Below are 18,525 nucleotides of genomic sequence, written 5' to 3' on the forward strand. Positions count from 1 at the left end.
GGTCGGCGGCGTTACTTACAAGGCTGCAACTTGACCGGGTGCAACTTCCTAGCGAGCCTCCGCCCCGCCCCTCGTGACGCCGCCTGCAGGCGGGCCCCCGCCGGCCTCAGCTCAGCCAGGGAGCTCAGACGAGCTGCGCGCCTCCGCCTCCAGCTCCCCTGCCGCAGCGCGCCGCAGCCGGGCCTCCCCGCGCGGGCGCCGGAGAGGAAGGAAGGCTGGCAGCCTCGTCACGTGTCCGCTGCAGTCGCGAAACAGGTCTGATCAATTTCTGTTTACGTCTGCCTGGACTGCGCGCCTATCGATCATAGACTTTGTCTGCACAAACGGAGGACAAGGAAAATGCATGCTGCGTGTCCTTAGATTTCTGGGTTGTGGATGGGGGGAGCGGTGGTGCAAAAACCGGCCTTGCCAGGAGCTGGTCTCAGGCTAATTTTAAACATCGAGGCCAGCCCACACTTTGGACAGGTTCACTGCAACCTGGACCCTTGGTCAGACCGAGGGAGCCTCACTGCGTAGAGGAGCAGCGTCATGTCCACATCACCCAGAATGCTTTGCCGCACCGAATGGCCAGCAGATTCCCTTCAGGGTGGGGAGGGGAGGTGCTGCTGTTGTCTTCCTGGACTCAGCGCCAGAGAGGAAGACAGGGGAACAAGAGTTATTACCCGCTGATGACTTCTACAGCTGCGCTTAATCAGCCTCTGGCGCTTGGGGAGCATATTTGTAGCCAGAATCTCCGACTTTTAGCTTTGTTTCCAAGCAAGCCAGAAACACCAGCAAGGCCTGGAGCTTGTTTTCTGCCTATTTAGAACCCTGCAGGCATTCGTGTCTCTCACCCGGTAGCTTTGAGCACAAAACCCCACAGCCGTTGGTGTAAAGCATACCAGGTGAAATGAAGTAGAAAAGATGCAAGTGCACTTTCCAGAGAGCAGTTTGGGGCCAGCCATTCCATTAAGAAGGTTCCTTTTTATTGTCCAGAGGGACAAAGCAGAAAGAAAACCAGACTAATGAAAGGGGGTTGATTCAAGAACATTCGCTGCATCTAAAATGAGTCAAGGCTGTTGATTGTGGTATAATTCATGAAATGTGAGAGAGTGATTTTATGTATCATTGGATGTGAGCTAACTAAAAAGGCTTACATGATTATTGTGGGAAAAATACAGGAAAGTTTCAGGAAGAAAATAAAAATCTTCTATAATCATCTCTTTTATTTTACAGAGACAGGTGATACGGGAAAGAGAAGTATCCAATTTCCATTCAGTGCACTTTTAATAGGCCACTCAAAATGAGAGGGGAATAACAGCAATATGTGGTATAGATCAACAATGCTTCATAAAGAGATAATATATAATATGTAATATGTGTGAATATATGGAAAGTCATAATGGATTGATGTGATAGAGAAGGCCGAAAAATTGAATGGGAACGTTCCTCCTAGAGTTTAAGCTCCTTCCGAACAGGGACGTGCATAATCATTGCCATTTTTCTGGGTACTCCTGTAATTATTTGTTGCATGAATGAATGATTGGGCAATGCAATGATTGAACGCTGGAATAAGACCTGACCTTATTTAGCCTTCCAGATTTCTTCAACATATTATTTCCAAGGAAGATTATACCTGTGTGTGAACAGGGAGAGAGAGAGAGAGATGGAATCCATTCACAGTATTTATAGTAGTGTGATCCTGTGATCCTGTCTCTAATATCTACTGTAATAAGCAGAAAAGACAAAGCTGTAAGCATAAGACAATGTCTCCCTTCCCCAGTATTTCATAACCTAGAGTGCAAACCACTATATGATCACAGCCTTAATATTTCAATATTATACAAGTATTAAAAAACAAGTGAAAAACCAACCCAATACTGGTGGTAGGACCATTTGCAATCAATAGTTACTGACAGTATTCTGTTGCTTCTAGTTCCGGTGGTGAGGAGACCTTTCCAAATATAAGAGGAATAAAGAAGTCACCTCCCCAGCTGTCATCATCTTCCAGCAGATTGAGCAAGAATATTTTGAGCACTACAGGAAAGGTAATGTAAACTTAGAAGAAAAATCTGACTTAGATTTATTCTGGGATTTTTGTTTGTTTGCTTGCTTGTTTCTTGTGTACATGTTCACAGTGTTTATTACTGCATCCCTGTTTTTAGACAGTCCATCAAACCCGAGATGATGATCAGCCACGTGATTTTTTCAAGAAGAGGAATAGGGTGAATGAATCTCATCAGAAAAGCAGGTAAATAGTTTTAGTATAATTGCTTTATCTTGCAAAAGACTCATTATCTCTGTTGTCCAGATTGAATATGTGGAGTGGGGAAAAAAGTATGTCTATAGATAAGAAATAAACATTTATAATTTTTTTCTAGCAGAAATGGATAGAAAAGTGGTTTAAGCATAATAGTGGATAAGGATTCCAACGGTCATAATTCTGGCAGTTGTTAGCAGAATTATAATTTTGAGTAAGTCCTTTAATCACTTTTCTATGTTAGTTTCCTTTTATATAAAAGGATAGTGACAATAATTAATTTTTATGGATGCATACTGACAGGCAGGAACAAAATGTTTTAACAGTGTTATGAATTCTGAATAATGGAGATTCCTTCATTTCTTCATTTATTCAACATTTATTGAGCACACGTTGTACTATTGGCAATGATTTAATGTCCTCCATATTTATTAATTAAAATGTAGCACGTATTCAAATAGTTGCTTAGGTTGTTTGAAACCACTGGGCAAATGAACCTCTGAAGTTTCCAGAAAGCATGTTTACCACCCATTTCTATTCATTCTATCTGACTTATATTACAGAGAAGTATTATTAATCTTAAGTGCAACGTTCTTGGTAAATAAATTGAAAAGAGGATATTTTCAACTCTGATGTGAGATTCAGCATCAGAATAAATTATGCCAGAGAGAATTAGTTTCTATACTCATAATGCACACAGTATTCATTATTCCCTTTACCTGCTATTCACAAGGTAACACTAAGACCCTGTGTTTTCATTCATATGTGTTACAGGGCACCATATGATTTTATTTCTGTTCTTTAAACACAATTTTCCCAAATGTGTTTTCTGTTTGAAAACATTGTAACAAGCTTTTGATTTAAGGTACAGGTTTGTATGTGCAATACTTTTATATATTAAAATTTCACTCAGCTCAGAATCGCCACCAATCAGTGATTAAACTGCAAAACTTGCATGTTATTTGATATTTACACTTAATTTAAAATAGGTGTATAAAATAAAACTGTTTTTACTTCTGAATGTTATTAAATGCTTTTGATGGTAACAATTCCAGAGTTCTACGACTGATTTTTTCCAAACTAATGTTTTTTTTTAAAGTACACACGAAAGTATGAAACAAGCACTTTGAGAAATGTTAATGTTTTTCCTAAATGCTAATATTTGATATAAAATGGAAACTGTGCATTCTCTTTTGTCACATGCATTATATAATGTATCTCAAATAGAGTATTATATGGGAAAATGTTCTGTAAAATTACTTATGCTTTAAGGAGTTTGGAAGCTGACATTTTCTAATGCCTACTAATAGCTGAGACAAAAAAAGTACAACTAGAAGATTCTTTTTGTTTGTTTAATTATAGCCAGACCATTTTTTGTCATATGTGGTAAGAATTGCAGTTTTATTTTCTCACAGCAATATGAATGCTGGCCCATCTTGGAATAAAGTGCAACATTCAAAGAATTCTTCAGGAAAAAGGCAGAGTAAATCCCAAGTACCCCACGCTTCCTCCCAGCCGAGAAGCAGCCTCACAGCTGTCACCCAGCCTACTGAAGAAAAACTTAAAGAAAGCATTTCCCCGGAAGCAAGACGCAAAAGGAATCCACTCGGTTCCAGGTGTCAGGGGGCCTCAGGGAATAAACTGTTTCTTGATTTTCAGTCAATGAAAATTATTAAAGAGAATGCTGATGAGGACAGTGCAAGTGATCTCTCTGATTCGGAAAGAATTCCCATTCCTCCTTCTCCCCTCACACCTCCAGATCTCAATCTTCGAGCTGAAGAAATTGATCCAGTTTACTTTGATCTTCACCCTGGTCAGGGCCATACAAAGCCTGAATACTATTATCCTAATTTCCTTCCATCCCCTTTCAGCTCCTGGGACTTACGAGATATGGCCCTGCTTCTGAACGCAGAGAACAAAACGGAAGCCGTGCCCCGAGTGGGAGGACTTCTTGGGAAGTATATCGATAGACTTATTCAGCTTGAGTGGCTGCAAGTCCAGACTGTACAGTGTGAAAAAGCAAAGGGGGGCAAAGCAAGGCCCCCCACTGCCCCTGGGACCTCAGGGGCACTGAAAAGCCCTGGGAGAAGTAAGCTAATTGCTAGTGCTCTGTCCAAGCCACTACCTCACCAGGAAGGGGCTTCAAAGTCAGGCCCTTCCCGAAAGAAAGCTTTTCACCATGAAGAAATCCACCCATCACATTATGCATTTGAGACTTCCCCTAGACCCACTGATGTGCTTGGTGGTACCAGGTTTTGTTCTCAGAGGCAAACCCTTGAAATGAGGACAGAAGAAAAGAAAAAGAAATCAAGTAAGAGTACGAAGCTGCAGCGCTGGGATCTGTCCGGCAGTGGAAGCAGCTCTAAGGTGGAAACCAGCGGTCACATTCGAGTTCCCAAACAGGCAGCTGTGATTCTGGACTCAGCAGATTCCTGTAAGGCCTCCAAAACACAAGCACATGCACATCCTAGGAAAAAGGGAAAGGCAGAGAGCTGTGGTCATGCCACTGTATCGAGTGAGAAAAAACTGAAAACAAACGGAGTAAAGCAAAACACATATAAACTAAAATAAATATCTAAAATGATGAATTGCCAAGACCTGCAGGTACCTCAATGTTAGAGCGCTTCCAAAAGTCAAAATACTGTGAATTTTAAGGAATTTTACAAATACTGACATTTAAGTAGTTGATTGGCATTTTTGTCCACCTTTATTTCTACCCTGAGTGGGGTTATTTTCAAAGGGAGGTGTCTTTCAATAAGCCTTTCTTTGTATTGTCAGTCTTAGGCAAATGAGAGCCCTTTAGATAAAAATTATGTAAAATATGTGCCATATAAAGGAAAAAAATGGCACCTCTCCAGGGAAAGTGTCAGTGAAACCTCAGCTACAGTAGCCGGTCTGTGTAGAGCAGCTAGTGGTGTTACCTCCCCATTTTCACATGCACGTAAGTATATGAAATAGTGCAGACTGTTTCAAATGGTGTGGAATCCTTATGTTTAAAATAAGGCCCTTCTTGCCCACTCCCTCGCTTACTTTTTTATAAACTCCTCAAGCAAAATTTCTGTTCATTTTACCCTTAGGAGAAGCTTTAGTTCTTCCTCAAGTCAGGGAGTAGTGAGTTTGTATTTTGAGTAGTCATTTATCACTAAGCTGGTTGCTTTCTAGAGAGACAGTGGAATCTAGCACTTTAATACATTTTCTCTGACATGGTTTTTTTTTTCTTTTTTGAGGGGCATTTTAAACTTAGAGGTGGTGGTAAAACCTACTTTTGAGTTCTCCGAACTGAGGTTAAAATGACTTGCAGAATTTTCCAAAGTCAATGGGCTTAGCATGATTACTGCTGTTTGGTGGGGCTGAGAATGAAATATTTGACATTCTGGAATTGCTGGCATGTAAAGCTTCTCCAGAGAGGCACCCCAGGGAAATCACTCTTCACAATTTGTGAAGGAAGGGCCTGTAAAAGGATCAAAACACATGGACCTACATTCAGTGTAATAGTTACAAAGTTACTGATTTGGGTTCCACACCCTGTGGTCCTTAGTCAAAAATAATGATCTGTTTCAGTTTGCAAGAGCAGGATTTTATTATTTTGCTTGGGGTGAGGGGCGGGAGAGTGGAATATGAGTAAGGTTGCTGAATGAATTCTAAACTCCCTTATCTGGTCTTCAGGCTTCCCAACTCTCTCCAAGCCTTCTTATTTCACTGCAGTTAAATAACATCTTCTTGTTCCTATAGTTGTGCTGTGAGTTTTCTGTTCATATTTGCGCAGTGTATTTTAATACTGCCCATGTCATTATAGTTGATTTTATCCCTTTAAACAATTACTGTATTTGTTTTTGACGTAGAGGTTTCAATTTTTTCACCTTTGGGGCAAATGAAAAACTTGGCATTTTTCATTTGGGAACATATAATAGCTTGTAAACTTTTCAGACAGCAGTAAATGTCTGAAAAAATATCAAAAACAGCATAAAGACAAGATTATGTAGCTATAATTATACGTATATAATTATAAAAAACAATGTGCAAAGGTTATATTTTAAGGTCTTTTAAAATCTGATTTTAATCATACCAAATGACATAGTATTTTTTATGGTAGCCTTTTACTTTCAAGACTTAATTTTCAGACTTGTACAAGTTCCTTCTTACATTCTTTCCCTCTCACACCATCCTACTGGAGAAAGCATACTTTTATGCTAAGATCTTACTTTAAGCTTTTTATGTGAACAAAAGATGTACATATAGTAAGTATTACTTCCGTAGTCCTCAAATATACTATAACTTTTGTACTTAGTATATGTTTTATATTTGGAAAACAGCACTACACTTAGTTTTCCTGTAGTTCCTGAGTGATGTCTGTGTGTTCCTTGCCTGCCCTTTTTTGTGAGCACAGATTAGTCTGTTATCCATGGCTGGCACTTCACTTATGATCCTTTCTCTGCTAGATTTTTATGCAGCTCTCTATGAAGTTTCATGGCCCATAGATATTCAAAAGCATGATATTCTATACATATGTGTATATGTATATATACTCCTTATGTTAATACTAAAGTGTTTATGCTGAGTTGCTGCCTTTCCCCGTCATGTATCCATGTGCATGCTCTTAGAGACCTTGAATGGTTGAGGGTAAAGTGATTTATTAGTAATTCTACTTGCCTTGTGTATGTCCGAGCTGAAGACAATCGTGATTAAGAAATTTAGAGGTGGCCGGGCGTGGTGGCTCACGCCTGTAATCCCAGCACTTTGGGAGGCCGAGGCAGGCGGATCACCTGAGGTCGGGAGTTCAAGACCAGCCTGACCAACGTGGAGAAACCCTGTCTCCACTAAAAATACAAAATTAGCCAGGTGTGGTGGTGCATGCCTGTAATTCCAGCTACTCGGAAGTTTGAGACAAGAGAATCTCTTGAACCCGGGAGGCAGAGGTTGTGGTGAGCCAAGATCGTGCCATTGCACTCCAGCCTGGGCAACAAGAGCGAAACTCCGTTTCAAAAAAAAAAGAAAAAGAAAGAAATTGAGAAGTAACGCCTCATAATATTTGTTCCCAGCTTTTTAAATTGAAGCTGGTTGCATAATCTGGGGAATAGTCATAATTTCATGTGTTATACAGTTTAAAAAGCCTGCAAAAGTGACTTTGCTTGTTTACTTTCTGCCTCAGATTGACTATTTTAACCAATATTATCACGACTAGATCATAGCTCCTAGTGAATAACATGAGGTGTTTTAAAGTTAGGTCTATTACAGAATTAACATAAGCACAATTTTAATTTTATGATATCTGATATGCCTATCTAATACATCTTAATGCATTAAATGCTGCAGATAAGAATCTTGCTATTTTTCAAGTAGACAACATTAGAAAGTTGAATCATGAACTCATTCAGTTCATCAAGTCAAAAGCACTGAGTCTTTTGCTAGTCTAGTGACATGGGTCATTGTATTTCCGAGAAGTGCCTCTCATTTCTGGGGAGTTGTTTACATATACCCTGCATTTAAACCAATTAAAACAATCCAAGTTTCTTTAAAAAAAAAAAAAGAAAAGAAAAAAAAAGAAAAATATTTTAGGCTTAGAATTATCTAATGGAAAAAATGTAAAAAAGTACAAAAATGAACTAAAAGTATATCAGTATTTGCAGTATTTGCTGTGATTACTTAGGTTTAGACTTTCTCAACTTCTTAGATGACTAAATGGGCTGAAGACTTGTAACTAACTTGAATAGGATAGACTTCATACCCTGTGACAAAAAGGATGGGGAAGAGAATATCATTGGTCTTGCCATATACCTCCGAGCTAAAAGGAAAATGGTTTGTAGTTGTTCTTGGGCCTACTGTGTTGCTTTTCAGAAGGACATAAGACTTTCTACTTTATCTGATATGGATATCGTCTACTTCCTCATTCCTTTATGCTCACTTATGGAGTAGTTACATAGAAATATAACTCTTGGTGGTACTGTATTTTAAGGTAATTCAGAAGCAGTATTTATTATTTATGTACATGTACAGGACACCATTCAAAATGGCTTGAAAATATTCAGCATGTTTGTTATTTGCTGTTATATTGTATGTTTAGTTTTGTATGTGATAAACAGAATTGATGTAAGTTTTTGTGGACTTGAATTTCTCCTTCCTTGAGATCAATTAAACAGCAGAAAAATATTGTCTGGATTTTTCTGGTATTGTTTTGTTTTGCTTTTCATGCAGTTCTCTTCTGAAGCTTGCCTTTATTTTCTCCCTGGTTATTTAAAGCAATTGCCCAGGATGAAATGCTGTTACAACTCCTGTCTTAACACTAAGCGACATGGGTGGCCAAAGCACAGGTTAACATTACCGGATATATCAGAGAAGCATTGCAGTACATTTCTTGAGTCGCTCTTCCACTTACTACTCCATGTTGAGGATTAATTAGGGTAGCAGGATGCAAATTCAGTAAGCATAAATTAAGGTAACCTGTGATGTAATGAACTTGCACCTTTATGTACATATCCGGAAACGAGTACCGTCTCTTTCAAGGAAGTGGCCTGGTTAGGAGATAGCAGTTTTGAGCAGCTCCAGCTGCAAACATTCTCAAAAGCCCTTTGCTCTTCTTTCTAACTTCACTCTGACAATAGGGTGCATTCTTTTGAGTCTACCAAATTGTGGCAGTAATGTTCAGTGGCTTAAAAAGTAAGTTTTTGGATATGTTTTGAAAATTAACCATGCTGGAGGTTTAAAATCTTTTTTTTTTTTTTTTTTTTGTACAGGAACTGTATTATTTTGGGCTGTTGCTGTTTTATTATCCACAAGGTGGCGACCAAACCCTTTCAGATAGCAGTGAATTTGGCCTGTGAGTACCTTCTAGTCAAATAAAAAGGTTTTTACTGGAATCAAAAAGAAATGGAGAGACAAAGACTTTTTGACTTCAGGCCCAAAGCATGTTCTTTATTTAACTTCACTCTGCCATCAGAGAATACAGTGGTTTATTATATGCAGTTAGGTGCTGTGGAGGATTCTCTTTGATTCATTGAACAGTCTCACATCATAAAACACTGTATCCAGCATAGAATCGTCCTCAATGAAGTAACATAAATCATCAATTTATAAAAATCTTCACAGAGATCCCTGTTTCATAAAATACAATTTGAATATTTTTGTCTTCAGCAATTTAATATATAAGGAATTACTGTAATAATACTGGAAAATATATATGGAATTAAAAATGGAATAGTCATAAATAATTGCCCTAGCTTAAATGAGATTTTAGAGCAAACAAATAACACATATTTAACTTTAGATTACATTAAGCGAGGACAATTTCATGTGAGCTCCTCCCTAGACCTACTGAGTCAAAGTCTGCATTTTAACAAAATCCTTGGCACATTAAAGTTTGAGAAATCTGCTTTCCTGGTACTTAAGTCTGCAAGTTTGAGTGACTACTTTATGGTGGGTGAGTAGCTGGCAGGCCCTCTCCCCCTCAAGCAAGCCATTTGCTTATCTAGCCCTATTTTCTCCATAGTTTAAAGGCACTGGGCTGGCTGTTTACCTAACAGGTTGCCTAAATGAGTGATTTACGGCCTCTGATAAAATCTGCTCCACAAGTGAATGCTAAGGAGTTGAAGTTTATTTATTTATTTTTTTCAATAGCTTTTAGGGTACAAGCGGTTTTTTGTTACATGGATAAATTATATAGAGATGAATTCTGAGATGTTAGTGCACCTGTCACCCGAGTAGTGTACATTGTACGTAATGCGTAGTTTTTTATCGCCAGCCTCCCTCCCAACTTTCCCCTACTGAGTCTCTAAAGTCCATATGTCACTCTGTATGCCCTTGCATATTCATAGCTTAGCTCCCACTTCTAAGTGAAAACATAAAGATTTGGGTTTACCACTCCTATGTTACTTCAGTTAGAATAATGAGGTCAGGAGTTCGAGACAAGCCTGGCCAACAAGGCGAAACCCTGTCTCTACCAAAAGTGCAAAAATTAGCCAGGCGTGGTAGCATGCGCCTGTAATCCCAGCTACCCAGGAGGCTGAGGCAGGAGAATCCTGGAACCTGGGATGCAGAGGCTGCAGTGAGCCGAGATCGTGCCACTGCACTCCAGCCTGGGTGACAGAGCAAGACTCTGTCTCAAAAAATAATAATAATAATAATAATGACCTCCAGCTCCATCCAAGGTTTTGCAAAAGACATTGTTTAGCTCCCTTTAATGGCTGAGTAGTATTCCACAGTATACTATATATATGTGCGTGTGTGAGTGTGTACATATATATCACATTTTCTTTATCCACTCAGTTGATGGGCACTTAGGTTGGTTCCACATCTTTACAATTGCGAATTGTGCTGCTATAAATATACGTGTGCAAGTGTCTTTTTCATATAATGACTTCTTTTTCCTTTGGGTATGTGTTAGTCTGTTCTCATGCTGCTATAAAGAAATACCCAAGCCTGGGTAATTTATAAAGAAAAGAGGTTTAACTGACTCACAGTTCCACATGACTGAGGAGGCCTCAGGAACCTTACAATCACGGTGGAGGGCACCGCTTCACGGGGCGGCAGGAGGGAGAATGAGAGCCGAGTGAAGGGGGAAGCCCCTTATAAAACCATCAGATCTCAGGAGAACTCACTCACTATCAGGAGAACAGCATGCGAACCACCCCCATGATCTAATCACCTCCCAAGAGGTCCCTCCCATGACATGTGGGGATTATGGGGACTATAATTCAAGATGAGATTTGGCTGGGGGCACAGCCAAACTGTACCAGGGCAGATACCCAATAGTGGGATTGCTGGATCAAATGGTAGATCTACTTTTAGCTCCTTAAGGAATCTCCATATGTTTTCCGTAGAGGTTGTACTGATTTACATTCCCATCCGCAGTGTACAAGCATTCTTTTTTCCCCACATCCATGTCAATATCTATTGTTTCTTGAGTTTTTAATAATGGTCAGTTTTACAGAATTAAGGTGGTATCTCGCTGTGGTTTTAATTTGCATTTCCCTGATGATTGGTGATGTTCAGCACTTTTTTCACGTTTTTCTTGGCCATTTGTGTATCTTCTTTTGAGAACTGTCTACTCATGTCCTTTGTCTACTTCTTAATGAGATTACTTAGTTTTTTCTTGCTGATTTGTTTGTGTTACTTGTAGATTCTACATACTATTCCTTTTGTCAGATGTGTAGTTTGCAAATATTTCCTCCCATTCTGGGGTTGTCTGTTTACTCTGCTGATTATTTCTTTTGCTGTGCAGAAGCTTTTTAGTTCAATTAGGTTCCATTTATTTATTTTTATTTTTGTTGCATTTGCTTTTTGGGTCTTAGTCATGAATTCTTTGCCTAAGCCAGCGTCTAGAAGAATTTTTCCAATGTTGTCTTCTAGAATTTTTATTGTTTCAGGAAACTGGCAAGCCACATGTAGAGGAACGAAACTGGATCCCTATCTGTCACCTTATACAAAAACCAACTCAGGATGGATCAAATACTTAAAATATAAGCGTTCGGGCTTCTTAGATCACCTAACCACCTCATCTGATTTTCCTTACATTCAGACTCCTAGATTTTCAAACTCCAGGTGTGGAACACTCACTCGACTTCCCTTGTCTCTTTCCTTTCACTCACTTGGTCATTTTGTCCAGGATTAGAAGAGTGTTCACCATCTGTCAGCAAGCTTTTCCTCTAAACCCATCTCTTGAGATACTCTGCCTAAATAAAGCAAGGAGAAAGAAAAGGAAGTCTTTGCTTTTCTCGCATGGTGTTTTCAGTTTTCTAAATGCTGGAATGAAATGCTTTTTATGTGTAGAATTTATATAATATTGAAATAGCTTAACAAGTTTAATTGAAGATGTTCTGATTTTTTAAAGTATATATGTTCACCTTAACAGAACAGTTTTTGATGCAGGAAGATAAAAACAGCTGTTTAAATCTTCCCCTTTATTTTCCTTTCCTTCATTTTCTCCTTTCCTAAAGAAGCATAAACAATTTATGTCAGGGGTGTCCATTCTTTTGGCTTCCCTGGGCCATACTGGAAGAATAATTGTCTTGGGCCACACATAAAGTACACTAACACTAACAATAGCTGTTAAGCTAAAACAAAAAATGCAAAAAAATTTATAATGTTTTAAGAAATTTTATGAATTTATGTTGGGCCGCTTTCAAAGCTGTCCTGGGCCACAGGTTGAACAAGCTTGATTTACAAACATAAATGATAGAAGAAAGAGCATGGTGATTCATACCACTAGTATGATTAGCATTGGAATATACTTGCAAAAAGTGAAAATGCCTTCAATAAGTTATATCTGGCAGCGTTTTTGTTTGTTTTTCTAATTGCATATCTGCAACTACATATTAGTTAAAAAAAATTGGGGCAAGAGATTAAAATCTCTCCAAGATAATTTTCTGGCCAGCTCTTAGTGGCTGACAAGATACCAAAACCTAAGTTTCAGTATGCACGCTCAAATCAACCCATGTGATTAGTAATCAGAATTGAAAAAATTCTTAGTCCTTGAAAAAAATCCAGAAACACAAATGATGGATTATTTTATTCTAATATGAAATCTAATGAACTTCAGCTCTTAATATATGTGACAAGATATTGGGGTACAACTAGAGATACACTATCAGATATTGGGTAAAACTACACTTAATAATGATGAATGCATCATGAGGGCATCCCCGCCCGGCTTGGGCTTCTGCTTGGACAGTGGTCTAGCTGGTCAGGCCCCATGCCCAGCTGAAAGGAAGAGAACCGAGGTGGACAGCAGGACTGAGGGAAGATGACAAACACACTGGACTCTACCTGCATTTGGCATTTCCCATATGGATCAAGTAAACAACAGAGAAGTAAAGTGCTGATGGAGTTTTCCTCGATGGAGTCAAATTCACCTTTCTGGTTTTTTCCCAATATTGCATTATAAATTTTTTCAGGCCAGGCACGGTGGCTTACACCTGTAATCCCAGCACTTTGGGAGGCCGAGACAGGTGGATCACCTCAGGTCAGGGGTTTAAGACCAGCCTGGCCAACATGGTGAAACCCCATCTCTACCAAAAATACAAAAATTAACTGGGCATGATGGCACATGCCTGTAATCCCAGCTACTCAGGAGGCTGAGGCAGGAGAATCGCTTGAACCCGGAAGGCAAAGGTTGCAGTGAGCCGAGATTATGCCATTGCACTCCAGCCTAGGTGACAGAGTGAGATTCTGTCTCAAAAAAAAAAAAAAAAATCAAACATATACGAAAGTGGAAAGAGCTTCACAGTGAATACCCGCATGCTTACTCTCATAACCAGACAGTTGCCACCTGGCTGTGTCTACTCTGTCCATCCGTCTAGCCACCTAGCAGTCCCAGCTGTGGCCTATTCCAGGCATCAGTATCCTTCCAGCTTCTGCCTGCCATGCTCACCCTCCAGGGCCTCCACTGTGGGTAGCTGTTTTATACTATATATATATACAGAGAGAGAGAGAGAGACAGAGAGAGAGAGAGAGACAGAGTTTCACTCTTGTTGCCCAGGATGGAGTGCGATGGCTTGATTTTGGCTCACTGCAACCTCCACCTCAGCGATTCTCCTGCCTCAGCCTCCCAAGTAGCTGGCCATGTGTCACCACACCTGGCTAATTTTTTTGTATTTTTAGTAGAGACAGGGGTTCACCATGTTGGCCAGGCTGGTCTCAAACTCCTGACCTCAGGTGATCCACCTGCCTCAGCCTCCCAAAGTGCTGGGATTATAGACATGAGCCACTGCGCCCAGCCCTGTTTTATATTATGTTAATAGCTGCTATGTCTATGGCAGAGTTGAACCTACTTCACCACTACTGGAAGCAGAACTCTTCCCTGATTATTTTAAAAACCCTTCTCAAGAGTGTTCTGAGAAATTAAACTTTTCTTGTGACTATGAAGAAACGGGAATTGAATTCAGAAGTATTGGCTGGAAAATTATTTTTGTGTTAGTGAATATAGAAAGGTCTTGACTCAGGGGACATATAAGCATGAGCCATTTTATTCTTCCTTAATCTGAGCCTTCACCCAAAGCATTTCAATCCCTCAGTTACAACTGGGGCTCATTATTACCCAGTCACGTCAGTCAGTAAAACCAGCCCAGCTTAAAACTTCGATGTCAGCCTTGATGGAAATCTAATCTCTTCCATCCACCCTGGGTGGGCTGGACTCCCAGGTGGGTGTGTGGGCAGGGGAGGCTTGGGCAGCCCCTCCTCACCTTCCAACCCAGCACTGAGATCCTAAGGCATGGTGGTGCTTTGCTGTTGGGACACCTCTGCTCCCTCCCTCTTCCAGGCTCTGCCTCCCCTAGCGTTGGTGACAGAAAGAGAGACTAAGGGAAAGCCTAAGGCCTGTCCTCTGTAACAGGCCACTCTCCCAGCCTTTCACTGCGGCTGGCTCACCTCTGCAGAGGAGGCATCGAATGCCAGCCTTCTCACCTCCCCAGCCAGGAAAGAAGGCTCGAGCCCAGCGCTTTACTTCTCTGGTGTTTACTTGATCCATATGGAAAATGCAAAATGTAGGCAGAGTCGGGTGCATTTGTCATCTTCCCTCAGTCCCACTGTCCACCTAAGTTCCCCTCCTTTCAGCTGGGCATGAGGCCTGGCCAGCCAGACCACTGTCCACGCAGAAATCCAAGCCGGGTGGGGATGCCTCATGATGCAATCATCATTACTAAAAAAAGAACAGTGAGAACTGGAGGTGGCTGGGGGCACTCCTCAAAAACATGAGAAGGTTGACCCTGGGTAGGTAATTGTAGCTCATACCTCCCTTGCAATCAAGTAACTTTTATCTCATGAGTAATCTCATTTCTTCACTTGTCAGCTTACAGGGAGCTGGGAGCTGCCACCATGTGGCTATAAAGTATTACTGTACTTCCAAGGACACAGAAAGGAGCGCTAGACTATTGTCACTATGATCACATGCTCAGAATAGAAAGGGAGCGGGGACATCTTCAAGCTCAGGCTCACCCAAGATGTGCGGCAGGTGATGCCCAGAATCACCAGCTGAGTTCCAGGCCCCGTGGCCTACCCAAGTAGGGTTGCCGTGTGGGGAACTGGCATTCTGCTCAGTTATTTTAAATGCTTGAGAATGTTGAAAACTTGTTTGTTTCTAATATATTAAAATACCAGTTCCTATGGTGTTTTTTGTTTTGTTTTGTTTTGTTTTGAGATGGAGTTTCACTCTTGTTGCCTAAGGCTGGAGTGCAATGATGCGATCTCAGCTCACTGCAACCTCCGCCTCCCGGGTTCAAGGGATTCCCCTGCCTCAGCCTCCGGAGTAGTTGGGATTACAGGTGTGTGCCACCATGCCCGGCTAATTTTAAAATACCAATTTCTTTTAAACTTAAAACGAATGTGAAAGTGGAATCATTCACTGTTGTCCCCCAGCTCCGCCCAGACTAGAACTTTGTGAGGCTAATGCCTTTCTAGCAAGAATATTTTAGTCCCCAGCGCTATTCTAGCAGCAGGGAGTGCTCAACTGACGTGGTTTTTTCACATATATTTAACATGGTTTAGCTCACCTGACTTATATATTCTAAATTAGTGATTCTAACTTAATCAGTTTTTTAAAAATAGGCTATCATTATAGAAATATCCACTTTGAAAATAGGCACAAGGTATTCAGTTTCTCTTTATGCACAGGAAATATCTATAGACTTTAAAGTTGTATTTATTATTCTTTTCAATAATAAGCTATTAATTTCAATAAAAATAAACTATTCAAATTAAAATATTCAGCAGCATCTCAGAGCTATGAATGTTCAGTTAAGCAAAGAAAGTTTTTTTTTAATTGGGAGATTTTTATTTTATATTTTATTTTTGATGAGTTCTTTTTTATTTTTATTTTTTAATTTTATTTTTCCATAAGTTATTGGGGTACAGGTGGCATATTGGTTACATGAGTAAGTTTTTCAGTGGAGATTTGTGAGATCCGGGTGCACCCATCACCCAAGCAGTATACACTGCACCATATTTGTTGTCTTTTATCCCTCACCCTCTTCCCACTCTTCCCCCCAATTCCCCAAAGTCCATTGTATGATTCTTATGCCTTTGTGTCCTCATAGCTTAGCTCCCACAAATCAGTGAGAATATACAATGTTTGATTTTCCATTCCTGAGTTACTTCATTTAGAATAATAGTCTCCAATCTCATCCAGGTCACTGCAAATGCTGTTAATTCATTCCTTTTTATGGCTGAGTAGTATTCCATCATATATATCTGTATATACACACATATATACATATATATGTGTGTATATATATACATATATATGTGTGTATATATGTGTATGTATATATACATGTGTGTATATACGTGTATGTATATATGTGTGTGTATATATGTACATACACATATACACACATATATGTGTATATATGTACATACACATATATACACACATATATGTGTATATATACATATAGATACGCATATACACATTTTCTTTATCCACTAGTTGATTGATGGGCATTTGGGTTGGTTCCACGATTTTGCAATTGTGAATTTTGCTGCTATAAACGTGCATGTGCAAGTATCTTTTTCGAATAATGACTTCTTTTCCTCTGGGAAGATACCCAGTAGTGGGATTGCTGGATCAAATGGTAGTTCTACTTTTGTTCTTTAAGGAATCTCCACACTGTTTTCCATAGCAGCTGTACTATGTTATATTCCCCCCAGCAGTGTAGAAGTGTTCCCTGATTGTCACATCCACACCAACATCTACTGTTTTTTGATTTTTTGATTATGGTCATTCTTGCGGGAGTAAGGTGGTATCGCACTGTGGTTTTGATTTGCGTTTTGCTGATCATTAGTGATGTTGAGCATTTTTTCATATGTTTGTTGACCATTTGTATATCTTCTTTTGAGAATTGTCTATTCATGTCCTTATCCCACTTTTTGATGGGATTGTTTTTTTCTTACTGATTTGTTGGAGTTCATTGTGGATTCTGGATATTAATCCTTTGTCAGATGTATAGATTGTGAAGATTTTCTCCCACTCTGTGGGTTGTCTGTTTACTCTGCTGACTGTTCCTTTTGCAGTGCAAAAGCTCTTTAGTTTAATTAGGTCCCAGCTATTTATCTTTGTTTTTATTGCATTTGCTTTTTGGTTCTTGGTCATGAAATCCTTGCCTAAGCCAATATCTAGAACAAGCAAAGAAAGTTTACCTTTTATTTTATCTGTTTACTACTTTAAACAAGGTAATGTGATAAAAAGGTCATGTTAAGGTAATCAGGGTTAGTGTATCACAGATTGTGTTTTAAAACTTGCTTACTGCAACCTTAAGTATTGGTATAATATAATCTCAAATTGTCTCTTTCAGAATTCTCATGCAAAGACTCCCGGGTTGCCACAGAGATCCCTGTCCATAGGGAGGCTCTTTCCCATCTCTCCTCCCTCCCACTTTAATTCCAAACTCAAAAAGGCAGATTAATCTAAGCTTAAAAAAGGTTTTAGTAGAAATAATTTGCAAACCCCAGAGCCCTGGGATATTGTTGGAATAACAATTTTTAGTGCTTTGGAAAGTAAAAGTTGATTTTTCTTTTCTATCATTCTTCCCCATCCCTTCCCCCTTAATAAAGTTATCATTCTTGTCATTTTCTAGTTTTTTTTGTTTGGTTCAAGAGGATAAGATTATAGAAAATAGTCACTAACATATCCTGCTATAGAAAGAGATGATTGGACCTTCTATTTGGAAACTAGAACAAACAAGGAAACAAAGAAACAAATAATTCTGCTTTCCGATAGGTGCTGGTTTTACTTCCTCTGGCTGAGCTGTTGTTCCTGAGGTCAGACCCCAGCCAGTCTTTTGTGTACGTGCAGGACCATGGTGGCTTTAGTTTCTACCCCACCCTTCCTAGGAACTCTACTTGTGGCAAACGTATGTTCAAGCTTACAAGTCAGCCCACCCCACTCTGATAAATGCAAGAAAAGCTGAAAAGGGAGGAGCAAGATGGGATGAAAGCATCTGGGCCAAAGTGACCTGAAAACCATTAGAGAAGATGCTGCTGGCTGAGAAGGAGGTGTGTGGCTCCGGTGAGACCACCAGCTTGGAGGACTGGTCAGCAGCTGCACGTTCTGGGTCTGTCTTGGGTATTCCCATATGGCCATGAGATCCGGGAGCCACCCCTCGCTGCTGCTGCTTCTAGTGCTGCTGCTGTGGCTGCTGCAGGTAAGCTGAGCCTGCAGCCTAGTGCTCAGGTGCAGGGAAGTGAAAGCAAAGCACAAGCTGGCCCTGCCCCTTCTAGGCTAAGGGAGGGGAGAGGGACTGAGTGTGACCTGCTGGGACCCAGGGCTGGCTGTCTTGAGAACGGCTTAGGTAGCAGGGGCT

At 40.0% G+C, this 18,525-nt stretch overlaps 2 protein-coding genes across 2 annotated transcripts in view; both read left to right on the plus strand.

The window, feature by feature from the left end:
* Positions 1-1,921: 1,921 nt before the first annotated feature.
* On the plus strand, positions 1,922-8,395 carry FAM217B (family with sequence similarity 217 member B). Its single transcript, XM_003810816.4, has 3 exons — positions 1,922-2,027; positions 2,145-2,230; positions 3,655-8,395. Exon 3 carries the CDS (start codon positions 3,659-3,661, stop codon positions 4,808-4,810), a length of 1,152 nt encoding a protein of 383 aa, XP_003810864.3. The 5' UTR covers positions 1,922-2,027; positions 2,145-2,230; positions 3,655-3,658; the 3' UTR covers positions 4,811-8,395.
* The window catches only part of CDH26 (cadherin 26), a 71,650-nt gene continuing 55,103 nt past the window's right edge, over positions 1,979-18,525 (plus strand). The window contains exons 1-4 of the mRNA XM_055104697.2: positions 1,979-2,027; positions 2,145-2,230; positions 8,971-9,053; positions 17,943-18,366. Of these exons, the coding sequence (XP_054960672.1) occupies positions 18,298-18,366 (69 nt within the window). The 5' untranslated portion in view covers positions 1,979-2,027; positions 2,145-2,230; positions 8,971-9,053; positions 17,943-18,297. The remainder of the gene's footprint in view (positions 2,028-2,144; positions 2,231-8,970; positions 9,054-17,942; positions 18,367-18,525) is intronic.

Source organism: Pan paniscus, chromosome 21, assembly GCF_029289425.2.
Source record: "Pan paniscus chromosome 21, NHGRI_mPanPan1-v2.0_pri, whole genome shotgun sequence".
In the NCBI taxonomy this organism is placed as follows: Eukaryota; Metazoa; Chordata; class Mammalia; order Primates; family Hominidae; genus Pan; species Pan paniscus.

What these genes read in the sequence shown, in the direction of transcription:
- FAM217B (XM_003810816.4), top strand. Translation starts at nt 3,659, where the DNA reads ATGAATGCTGGCCCATCTTGGAATAAAGTGCAACATTCAAAGAATTCT.